The sequence below is a fragment of the Nerophis lumbriciformis genome, linkage group LG15 (assembly GCF_033978685.3).
Source record: "Nerophis lumbriciformis linkage group LG15, RoL_Nlum_v2.1, whole genome shotgun sequence".
In the NCBI taxonomy this organism is placed as follows: domain Eukaryota; kingdom Metazoa; phylum Chordata; class Actinopteri; order Syngnathiformes; family Syngnathidae; genus Nerophis; species Nerophis lumbriciformis.
The window spans coordinates 43,450,617-43,463,493 of record NC_084562.2 but is presented as its reverse complement, the minus strand read 5'-3'; the positions used below and the strand labels follow the sequence as shown (position 1 = coordinate 43,463,493).

The following is a 12,877-nucleotide window of genomic DNA, read 5'->3' as shown; positions in this document are numbered from 1 at the left end:
AAATACCCAGAACCCCTTGCAGCACTAACTCTTCCGGCACGCTACTATATACACCCCCCTGGTACCCCCTACCCCCCCCCCCCCCCCCTCCACCTCAATCCCGCCCGCCCACCTCAACCTCCTCATGCTTTCTCAGGGAGAGCATTTCCCAAATTCCAAGCTGCTGTTTTAAGGCATGTTAAAATAAAAAATGCACTTTGTGACTTCAATAATAAATATGGCAGTGCCATGTTGGCATTTTTTTCCATAACTTGAGTTGTTTTATTTTGGAAAACCTTGTTACAATGTTTAATGCATCCAGCGGGTCATCACAACAAAATTAGGCATAATAATGTGTTAATTCCACGACTGTATATATCGGTATCGGTTGATATCGATATCGGTAATTAAGAGTTGGACTATATCGGAATATCGGATATCGGTTAAAAAAAGCCATTATCGGACATCTCTATCCAGAACCTTATCTTTGTGAGCCTGAATATATGGAGGATGAGCTACAGTTTTTTTTAGAAGCTGGATGCTATAGTGAAACACTAAGCCATCATGTCGCACTATTGCTAAACTAAATACGAACTTAGTTAAACGGTGACTTACTATGGCCGCTCTCACTGGAATGCCAACACATGCAATGGATGGTTGTATCTTTCAGCACCAGACTTGTGCTCTTTGTTTTAGCTGGTGAATTCAGCATAATCCTTAGGTGAAAATGCTGGGAGCAAACGAGCGTCTTGCCGAGCCTGGTGATGTTGTCTAGTTAAGTTGAGAGCCAGTGTTCCTGCTACAGTCTTTCCAAATGTTGTGTTGGTTAGTTGGTTGTGGAACATCTAAGTTTAAAACGTTTCTAAGCTCGAAGGTGATTCAGCAGCAGCAGCAGCAGCAGTTTGAGCAAGGCGCTGTGTCACTACGCCAGAAAAGTAGTTCCTCGGGTTTTAGCTCCTACGATAACAATGTCGCTATGCTTTTGTTAATATGTACAGGTCATTGCATGTTTGTAGAGTAATGTTGGCATTTTTTTAAGAGAGCTGTATAGGCAAAATAGGGGAACCCCCATTACATGCATTGTTAGCTGCCTCGTGCTAGCCCTTTTTTAGTCTTTTGATTGCACAGAAAAGGGAAAGACATGTTTTTTTCTTACATAAGGATTGTGGACGATGGGCAGAATTTTTTTTTAAAGTATTGTTTTCCTTTTAATTCATGTACCATCCAGGTGTAAAGAAATGACGTGTCTCCATACATTTGTACTTTTACTCCTTGCAAGTGAAGTAGGAAGTGTGGTCAACCGGATAAATTGAAAAGCCAACTTTGGTTGATCATTTAAATCAGGCCCGCAGTTTGTTTTTTATTGGCCCTTGACACAGACAAAATACATTTTTGATTAGGAAAAATAATAATAATAATAATAACTGGGATTTATATAGCGCTTTTCTAAGTACCCAAAGTCGCTTTACATGTAGAACCCATCATTCATTCACACCTGGTGGTGGTAAGCTACTTTCATAGCCACAGCTGCCCTGGGGTAGACTGACGGAAGCGTGGCTGCAATTTGCGCCAACGGCCCCTCCGACCACCACCTATCATTCATCATTCAATTCACCGGTGTGAGTGGCACCGGGGGCAAAGGGTGAAGTGTCCCGCCCAAGGACACAACGGCAGCGGATTTTGGATGGTAAGAGGCGGGGAGCAAACCTGCAACCCTCAGGTTTCTGACACGGTTGCTCTACCCACTACGCCATGCCGCCCCAAAAATGGAATCAGTCCAATTTGCCCCAAAAATGGGGCCTGAAAACTCAAATTGTGTTGACCTGTGCGTCTTCTACATGGTGTTTTAAGAGCATATGTACAATTTTCTTGCTAAAGCCCTATAAGGTAATGATGATACTACAAACCCCGTTTCCATATGATTTGGGAAATTGTGTTAGATGTAAATATAAACGGAATACAATGATTTGCAAATCATTTTCAAACCATATTCAGTTGAACATGCTACAAAGACAACATATTTGATGTTCAAACTGATAAACATTTTTTTTTTGCAAATAATCATTAACTTTAGAATTTGATGGCAGCAACACGTGACAAAGAAGTTGGGAAAGGTGGCAATAAATACTGATAAAGTTGAGGAATGCTCGTCAAACACTTATTTGGAACATCCCACAGTTGTGCAGGCTAATTGGGAACAGGTGGGTGCCATGATTGGGTATAAAAGTAGATTCCATGAAATGCTCAGTCATTCACAAACAAGGATGGGGCGAGGGTCACCACTTTGTCAACAAATGCGTGAGCAAATTGTTGAACAGTTTAAGAAAAACCTTTCTCAACCAGCTATTGCAAGGAATTTAGGAATTTCACCATCTACGGTCCGTAACATCATCAAAGGGTTCAGAGAATCTGGAGAAATCACTGCACATAAGCAGTTAAGCCTGTGACCTTGGATCCCTCAGGCTGTACTGCATCAACAAGCGACATCAGTGTGTAAAGGATATCACCACATGGGCTCAGGAACACTTCAGAAACCCACTGTCAGTAACTACAGTTGGTCGCTACATCTGTAAGTGCAAGTTAAAACTCTCCTATGCAAGGCGAAAACCGTTTATCAACAACACCCGGAAACGCCGTCGGCTTCTCTGGGCCTGAGCTCATCTAAGATGGACTGATACAAAGTGGAAAAGTGTTCTGTGGTCTGACGAGTCCACATTTCAAATTGTTTTTGGAAACTGTGGACGTCATGTCCTCCGGACCAAAGAGGAAAAGAACCATCCGGATTGTTATAGGAGCAAAGTTGAAAATCCAGCATCCGTGATGGTATGGGGGTGTATTAGTGCCCAAGAAAGACATGGGTAACTTACACATCTGTGAAGGCGCCATTAATGCTGAAAGGTGCATACAGGTTTTGGAGCAACATATGTTGCCATCCAAGCAACGTTACCATAGACGCCCCTGCTTATTTCAGCAAGACAATGCCAAGCCACGTGTTACATCAACGTGGCTTCATAGTAAAAGAGTGCGGGTACTAGACTGGCCTGCCTGAAGTCCAGACCTGTCTCCCATTGAAAATGTGTGCCGCATTATGAAGCCTAAAATACCACAACGGAGACCCCCGGACTGTTGAACAACATAAGCTGTACATCAAGCAAGAATGGGAAAGAATTCCACCTGAGAAGCTTAAAAAATGTGTCTCCTCAGTTCCCAAACGTTTACTGAGTGTTGTTAAAAGAAAAGTCCATGTAACACAGTGGTGAACATGCCCTTTCCCAACTACTTTGGCACGTGTTGCAGCCATGAAATTCTAAGTTAATTATTATTTGCAAAAAAAAAAATAAAGTTTATGAGTTTGAACATCAAATATCTTGTCTTTGTAGTGCATTCAATTGAATATGGGTTGAAAAGGATTTGCAAATCATTGTATTCCGTTTATATTTACATCTAACACAATTTCCCAACTCATATGGAAACGGGGTTTGTATTATTAATACATAAAAATACTATTAAGAATTGATTGAACAACAATGTATTGTTTTTTGTTATGCTTCATTGTTTGTATGCAGACACAACAGGCCTCTCTATTAAGGTGAGGCAGGCGCTCAAATGGAAAATAGCGCAAAGGTTGAGGTACAAAGCAAAATTATCCAGTCCCGAAAAGCATTCTGATTGCCAATCAGGTACAGGTGTTCCCTGATTGCCAATCAGGTACAGGTGACGGAGCCAGAGTGATTAGCGTGGTAGCAAATTGAGGCAAACAGAATATGGACCGAAAAATAAGCGCGCTTGACTGAAAATAATACAAATACAAAAAACTGATAATAACTGTCGGGGAGATCATGACAGATTTTAGGGTCTTGAATGTACAAAAAAGTACAAAGCGGCCCCTGCAGATTTAAACTTTTGGACACCCCTGAGAGAGAACATTTTATTATTAAGAGTCTATATCAGACCTGGGCAAATTAAGGCCAGGGGGCTGCATGCGGCCCGTTAAGCTTTTCAATCTGGCCCGCCGGACTTTCCTAATTATTTATTTTTTATCTTTAAGATGGAAACTGTAGCTGCCGTTATGATGTGCAGTGGTGTTTTTAAATTACCATAAGTCTTGAACTACACAAGGTATTTCAATGGTTTCAATCTGCGCTTTTGCATGACATACTAGTTACTATGGTAATCTAATTAGTTACTATAGTAATCTAAATAGTTACGATGGTAATCTAATTAGTTACTATGGTCATCTAAGTCACAACAGATCGGACGAGGCAGTGTGGGTGGGAAGCGTTTCCACAGAGTGTTTCCAGAGCAGCCAGCCTGAAATGCAGGTGTCCGGGACAGACGCGGAAGGAGATTTTTACAACAAAGTTCCAAAACTTAGTGATATGTCAGATGTATCAGATTGTAGGTGGGGGTTTTTTACCCTTCGCGTTCATATTTCGTTGTGTTTGTTGCATTTTTGTTGCGTTTTGCTTGATTGTAAAATATGTCGATCGAGAGGGGGCGTGACGTTCATATGTTGTCAATATTCAGTGTTTTATCGTTCATAGTTAATATTGTAAATCCCACATTCTTTATTTTCATGTACATTCCGGGTGTCTCATTCAGTAAAAATAATATTAATTCCATTCTGTTTTTTAACCAGGTGTGTTTCTGGTGTTAAATGTATTTTATATGTATCTTGGTGCATTTATGTTGGGACAATTTATTTAAAATCTGTTTTAACTTAAAGGGAACATATTAGTCCATTTTTTTGCACTTGTTTAATGGTTAAGTGTTTGATGGCCTAATTAATAATTGTAAATTATGGGATTGATAATTGATTGATTTTTTTACAGCATGTTAATCTTGTGGTGTTTTGTCCTTAAAGGTTTTTCACCAACTAAAGAAGCTGAAGGCTACTAAAGACAGCTAATGACAGCTAAAGAAACTAAAGTCTACTAAAGTCTACTAACACTGCTAAAGACTGCTAAAAAGACTAAAGAAGAAAAAAGAAGCTGTTTCTTCGTTGGAAAAACTGTTGCAAACTAAAGGAAAATAAAAGGGAAAAAAAGTAACTATGGTCTGGTCTTTTGAGTGAAATCCAGAAGCCACATTCAGCATTGGTATATCCCTTCAAGTGTGGGATAAGCACAGTGAAAAAAGCAAAACACTTGACAGTCATAATGTTTTTAGCATTCAATCAGACACTATTGTGAGGTTTTGTATTAGGGTTCCTAAAAATAGGACCCACACACACATACACACATACTGTACAGCAGATTTTCACAGCGTACACATATATATTTATATATACATATATATATTTCTCCAAATTTGGCCCCACGAGTCAAAATAATTGCCCAGGCCTGGTCTATATGGATCCACTTCAACACATTCAGCTTTTTTGATGATAACTGGCTTGTATATTCGCCACTAAACCTTTAAAATACGCTCACACCTGCACTGCTAAAGGTAAACAAACAGCAACCATATTGAGTGTTTGCCATCCATCTGGGAAGCTCAAGGCGTTGAGGTCACAGATTATAACCCAGCAGTAGGGAGGAGGACGTCCGGGCATGCATCCAATGATGATTTCTTCACTTCTCTTCTCCTCAGAGCATATTTTACGCTTGGGAGTCGTAAAGAAAGGCAGAAAGTTAAGTAAAAAGAACAATAGAGACGGTGACTACGTTTTACTTTGCCTTTGTATTCTTTCACCGCTGGCACGTAACACATTCTCTTTTTCTTTTTGTACAGTATTAATAAAAAGTGCGTATGTAACTACTAAATTCCGTAAGAATTTAATGTACTCTATATGCTGTATTTATGTTAGTGATGGGACGAAATATAGCGAGGCTTCGGGGCGTGTGTCGAGTACTGAAAGGGCCGTTTTCCGCAAAGCGTGTATCGAGGCTTGCTTCGTGTAGGGGAGGAGCCGGAAATGACGATGTGTGAAGCCTCGCTACCAGGATCAGATTTTGCTTGGAGATTCGACAACTCATAAACCACCCAATCTACATAGAAAATGTAGGCCTTTCAGAGTTGTGGTCGGCACGAAATCTTGATAGAGAATAAAAATATTTTTTTAAATGCCAACAGAATCAAAGGATGAGGGCAAACTTAATCCAAACAGATTACCGCTTTAAATATAAATAGCTAACCAGTATCACAACTGTACTAGAAAACACATCAGACACATTAGTACCATCACTTTCCTTTAAAACGTCCCCGGTCTTCTTATGTCAAAATTCTTGAGTAGAGCCATGTGTTCTTAGTTTTATGGCAGGCCTGGGCAAATATTTTGACTGGGGGGGGCAAATTTAGAGAATAAAATGTGTCTGTGGGGCCGGTATATCTTATTTTTAGGAACACTGATACAAAGACTCACAATAATGTGTGAGGTTTGCTCAGTGGCCTTGTGGTTAGAGTGTCCGCCCTGAGATCGGTAGGTCGTGAGTTCAAACCCAGGCCGAGTCATACCAAAGACCATAAAAATGGGACCCATTACCTCCCTGCTTGGCACTCAGCATCTAGGGTTGGAATTGGGGGTTAAATCAGCAAAATAGTTCCCGAGCACAGCTTCTGCTGCTGCTCACTGCTCCTCTCACCTCCCAGGGGGTGGAACAAGGGGGTGGGTCAAATGCAGAGGATAATTTCACCACACCTGTGTGTGTGTGATTATCAGTGGTACTTTAACTTTAACTTTAATGATTGAATGCTAAAAACGTTATGACAGACCGCCTTAAAAACAGAATGGAATTTTAAATTTTTTTACTGAATGAGACACCCAGAATGTACATGAAAATAAAGAATGTGGGATTTACAATATTAGCTATGAACAATAAAACACTAAATATTGACAACATATGAATGTCACACCCCCTCTCGATCGACATATTTTACAATCAAGCGAAACGCAACAAAAATGTAACAGACAGCCAAATATGAACGCGAAGGGGGAAAAACAACAACTAAAATCAGATATATCACCAAGCTTTAGAACTTTGTTGTAAAAATCTCCTTCCGCATCTGTCCCTGACACCCAGTCTGGCCGCTCTGGAAACACTCTGTGGAAACGCTCCCCACCCACACTGCTTGGTGCCTCATCTGAGATGCTGTGACTTAGATTAGCATAATGGGTTATACTTGTATAGCGCTTTTCTAACTTTTTTAAGGAACTCAAAACGCTTTGACACTATTTCCACATTCACCCATTCACACACACATTCACACACTGATGGCGGGAGCTGCCATGCAAGGCACTAACCAGATTAGATTAGATTACCATAGTCACTAGTACAGTGTTTTTCAACCTTTTTTGAGCCAAAGCACATTTTTTTCATAAAAAAAAATACAGAGGCACACCACCAGCAGAAAAGGTAAAAAAATGAAACTCCACCAGGTTGTTGTGCCTTATTTTGAGTTTGTTGTTTCCTGTGTGTCATGCTTTAGTTCCTGTCTTGCGCTGTTATTTTAGCGACTTTTCCTGTTATGTTGGTGTTCTCCTGTAGCAGCTTTCCTTTGAGCGCTATTCACCGCACCTGCTTTGTTTTCGCAATCAAGACTATTGAAGGTGTGCGTACACTATTCTTCTTTGTGAGGACATTGTTGATTGTCATGTCATGTACGGATGTGCTTTTTGGACGCCGTCTTCGCTCCACACGCTGTAAGTTTTTGCTGCCGTCCAGCATTCTGTTTTTGTTTACTTTGTAGCCAGTTCAGTTTTACTTTTGTTTTACATAGCCATCCCTATGCTTCAGTGCCTTTTCCTAGCGGGGCTTGCCTTTTGTTCATTTTTGGTTTAAGCGTTACATACCTTTTTACCTGCACGCTGTCTCCCGCTGTGCTCTGCATATTGGGATCACGGCAAACCATCCTCGACGCGTTCCGACTTCTACAAAGCAATGAACTACCTGCTGCCACCTACTGATATGGAGTATTACAAGATTACCCTGCCAAGCGCTACACAGCACAGGCACTAGACAACGGCACATTATTATGATTATTCATTTGCAAAAAATATTTTTTGGACCAATTAGGTGAAGTTGCATAGTTTCCCACGGCACACCAGACACTATCTCACGGCACACTAGTGTGCCGCGGCACAGTGGTTGAAAAACACGGCACTAGTATATTATGCAAAAGCGCAGATTCTAACCATTGAAATACTTTGTATAGTTCAAGACTTACGGTAATTTGAAAACATCACTGCACATCATAATGGCAGCTACAGTTTCGCTCTTAAAGATCTAAAAAAATTATTTGCGAATGTCCGGCCCGGCGCGGCCCCCTGGCCATAATTTGCTTAGGTCTGGTTTAAGGGGTTGTGTTCTGGTGGACAGTGGAAACAATGGTTGCTACAGTCCAGATTCCTTGATCTAAAGTCAATGTAAAACCTGCTTGCATTCCTTACAGGTACAGAGCCAGAGTGTTATGCTGCAACTGGAGTTTGGTGACACTATATGGCTGCGTCTTCATGGCGATCCTCGTTATGCCCTCTATAGCAACACTGGACACTACACCACCTTCAATGGTTACCTGGTCTACCCCGACACCTACGACTACCAGACACACCAGCAGCAGCACCATCTTGCTTACAAACCCCAGCAACTCCAGCAGGACAATGTACCGCTGTGGAATGATAACCAAGCCACAGTAGACGTTGGGTCTGAACTGAGGAACCCGATGGGTGAGAAGGGGCTGCAACGTCTGGAGGATGACGAGGAGGAGGAGGAGGCTGATCCACGATCTGCATTCTCAGTTGGCCGCACTCAGAGTATAATCGGAATAAATCAAGTAGGAGCGCCACAGCACCAGCCAGTCAGCTTTGACACTGCATTCGTGAACATCGGGGAGGACTTCAACGTAACCGAGGGGATGTTCACCTGTCGCATTCCTGGCGCCTACTACTTCTCCTTCAACGTAGGCAAGCTTCCGCAGAAGACTCTCTCCGTCAAGCTGATGAAGAACCACCTCGAAGTGCAGGCAATGATCTATGACGACAGTCACGGAGAGAAAGCGCTGCAGAGTCAGAGTTTGATGCTGTCGTTGAAACCAGGCGACACCGTGTGGCTGTACTCCCACCAGAGAGATGGTTTCGGAGCTTACAGCAACCATGCCAAATACATCACCTTCACCGGCTTCCTTGTGTACCCAGAAATGTCTCCTATGACTAAAATTAACATTACGAGTCAGTCACAAGCAGATAAGAAGCCCTAGTCGCCGCATCTTGGCTACAGACTAAATGTTGATGGTGGAATTCATGCAAACTGGTGGGCATGAATGATTCTACATGGTTCTTCCACGCATCCACTTCATATGAATGTCTTTGTAATGTCACTGAGACCTTGCACTGAGTGAGAATTCAATGCCTAGTTACTTCAATTCCAGCAAAAGAAATCCCCAAATGTGACCTAATCCTTTCTTATCAAATTCAAACATTGATTTGCTATCACTGTTTAACGACGATATTAGGAATCCAAGCTATTTGTGCACTTCTGTGTCAGTTGACCTCACACCCAAATTAAACAGCACAGCTGAATTAGGTTTGAACTCTAGTTCAACATATTTAAATGGGAACTGCACTTGTTTTGGAATTTTGCCTTTCATTCACAATCCTTATGTTACACAATAACACAAATGTTTTTCTTTTTTTATGCATTCTAACCAGCAAATAAAAGCGAGCAAAAGTTTGCTTACAATGGAGCCTATAAGAGTCAACAAAGAGCTCTAAAAACATTCAAACACTTCCATTATCATTTTAAATACATGCTGTTAGTACATATGTAATGTAGTGACAGACCCATTCGTAATAACATTTAATATTTAGGTATTACTAATTTTAAGCATGCGGCGGTGCATCATCACTGATTACTATTCACTGCAAACTGACTTCATAACAGCCAAAAAACATAATTAATAATCACGTACTGTACAATGTCGGCTCTCACCGGTGTGCCAACTGATGGGATGTTGATATATTCCAATTTAGATGAAGAATGACTAATAATCCTCGCAAAGAAACCTAACGTCATTTAATGTCTTTCTCTCCATTTCCGGCTCTAAAGTTGATGACGAAGTTGATCAACTTGTCGGATTATGCCTTCATCCTTCTACTATCAAGGTGAGAGGCGTTATTTATGATCTAGAATACACTTTCAAGAGCTCCTAGGAGAGAAAGCAGCTCACCAGCTTATGATGTCAATATGTCAGCACAAGCTAGTTACCTCTCTGATCACGGCACCGCTAAGAATAGTTTGTCTGAGTTAGCGCTTATGATAACAATATCACCAATACTATGGTAATATTCAGGTCACGAATGGCAAAGGGAGTATTGTTGGTGCTTTTTGGATGGTTATCTATTGTGTTTTATGAGGACCTCCCATTGACTCCATTGCAAACTGCCTTTTATTTATGTGTTAGAATGCATTAAAAAAAATACATCGGTCTTCTTGTCTTTCATAACGAGTGTGAACAGTGTGGAGCAGAATTTTAACGAGCCGAAGTGTCCCTCAGCATCATAAATAAGTAGGGAGATGATGTTCACTGTAGTTATGGCATTCCATCATATCCATTTGTGGTCTGCATATGGTGTTTTTAGCTTGTATGTAGTGGTCATCTTTCTCATTCAACATTCAAAGACTTCAAAGATTCTTTATTATCAATTTTCTGCCTCAACTAAAATCCAAAAGACTACGTGAACTGTATATTTGCTGTTGACAAAATGTCTCTTTGTCTTTCTCATGAAGCGAGACAGGGGCAGCAGAGGATAAAAATAAAATATATTTTTTAGGGAAAAGTTCCAACTCTATATTCATCCTAGGGGTGTTGTTGACCAAACGGCATCTCCGAGCCTGCATGATTGTGCACCATAATTAGATTTCAAATTCAGGCAGCGTTTAATTTATTTCCTAAGTTAGGGAACAGAAAGGGGGAAATTGAATTTCCTCTTCAAAGCCACTTTAATATGCATGTCGGTTTCATTTCACACCACGGGGAGAAATTGGAAATTGTGATGACCCTCGACTTTATGATACGACTTTCATTTTCTGAGAAGCACAATGCAAAATGACGCTTTTCTTTGATTAAACATTTTCCGGGGTCAACGGGATGCTAAAGTAATTCTGCTTAAGGGGAGAACAGTTTCAGTGGCACAAAATGTCGACGTTTTAACAGTTAAACAAAAAAAACTATATTACACAGACAGTATTTCTAAGCAACTAAACTATAAGCGCATATGCTAAAGAGTTACATTTAGCGTCAGGCGGGGAAGGAAATGAAATGAATCTGCAGGAACTACCATCGAAAACGTTATCCGTTTGAGATTTCTTGTGTTTGCGCAGGGAACCAGTTTCCAGGAAGCAGTGGCAGTTTTGACGAAGGCTGAAGCTACAGCTGAAACTATCAGAGGTAACAGAACACATTTATTTAAAAAAAATATATATATATATATGTATATATATATTTGTATGAACACAAGAAATATCTAGCTATTACTCAAAGAATACATGATGGACGCATTTGGAAACAGTTTTCAAAATAAATGTCACATTTTCGTTCATGTGATTGGATGGATGGATGGATGGATGGATGGATGGTTCAATCAATATTTACTAAGGACAAAAAAATGTGGCCTTTCGAGTAAAATTTCAGCATGAACATATATTTAGAATTAACATAACTTTTATAGGTGAATTTCAATTCATCTCTAGGTTTTTGAGTGCACATGTCCAACTGTGCCACTTCCTTTTTTTTCCACTACTGTCCAAGTTAACACGTTAATGCATATGATTAATCTCACATACATAATGGTATTAATTTTGTATAAACGTAGATTAATTGTAAAATTTGTTTTTGACAGCAAATGCTCCTGACCTGCTCAGTGGCCTTGTGGTTAGAGTGTCCGCCCAGAGACTGGAAGGTTGTGAGTTCAAACCCCAATTCATACCAAAGTCATACCAAAGACTATAAAAATGAGACCCATTGCCTCTCTGCTTGGCACTCAGCATCAAGGGTTGGAATTGGGGGTTGAATCCCCAAATGATTCCCGAGTGTGGCCACCGCTGCTGCTCACTGCTCCCTTCACCTCCCAGGGGGTAAACATGGGGATGGGTCAAATGCAGAGGATAATTTCACCACACCTAGTGTGTGTGTGACTATCGTTGGGACTTTAACTTTTTAACTTTAACTTTACCTTAACCTTACTGAAAGGTGGTTCTGGTTGTTACAAAAGGTCAATGCATACGTTAGTACAAAGATAACTGAGGAGACCCTACCTGGTGTGTTTGCTGGCAAAATTGGCTTCAAAATACTCCATGAGCGGAATTAAGATCGGTGTTTCCTAACCTTAGGGCCTAGGGCCGCTAGCGTCCCTTATAAGTCTGCCAGAAATATATTTCTTAGCTGTGGTCCATAGGGCCTGAAGTGCTACTTTGTTGTAATACACCTTTCCACCACTTGAGGCAATAACGCCTCTGTCAGTTGACTAAATGACACAAGACAAGCTCATAAAGTCAGAAGAAGTCGAGAACAAAAGTCATGGAGAAATTTCTTAAGCACAAACACGATGATTAATAATCACAGGTCAGGTTGACAGTTGCCTCGCGCAGCAGTCCCAGCTGTTGTCAGAGCAGAGAGAAGACCCCTGCGCATCCAGATGGCAAATGAAATGTGAATGTGCAAAGCTACCGCTGTTACAGCCTTGGCTTACAGAGCAAATTATGAATTTCACTGTCATGTCACACTAAAATGAATCACTGCAATGTCCCATCGCTCATGTTAATGAGCCAGTCATTAGATTAGGTTAGTTTGTGAATTTCACAACCCTCTAGTGTTTTGATCACATTTGATACTCTAACATTTAATAAAGCAGAACAATATTGATTTAAATTTAAATTTAAGGCTCAACAGAAGAAAGATAATT

The 12,877-nt window shown here is 40.7% G+C and overlaps 1 protein-coding gene across 2 annotated transcripts in view; it reads left to right on the top strand.

The window, feature by feature from the left end:
- Window positions 1-11,912, top strand: part of LOC133616148 (complement C1q tumor necrosis factor-related protein 4-like) — an 81,353-nt gene extending 69,441 nt beyond the window's left edge. For both annotated transcript variants that reach the window (XM_061975273.1, XM_061975274.1), the window contains exon 3: window positions 8,371-11,912. In XM_061975273.1, the coding sequence (XP_061831257.1) occupies window positions 8,371-9,174 (804 nt within the window). In that variant the 3' untranslated portion in view covers window positions 9,175-11,912. The remainder of the gene's footprint in view (window positions 1-8,370) is intronic.
- Window positions 11,913-12,877: the final 965 nt, after the last annotated feature.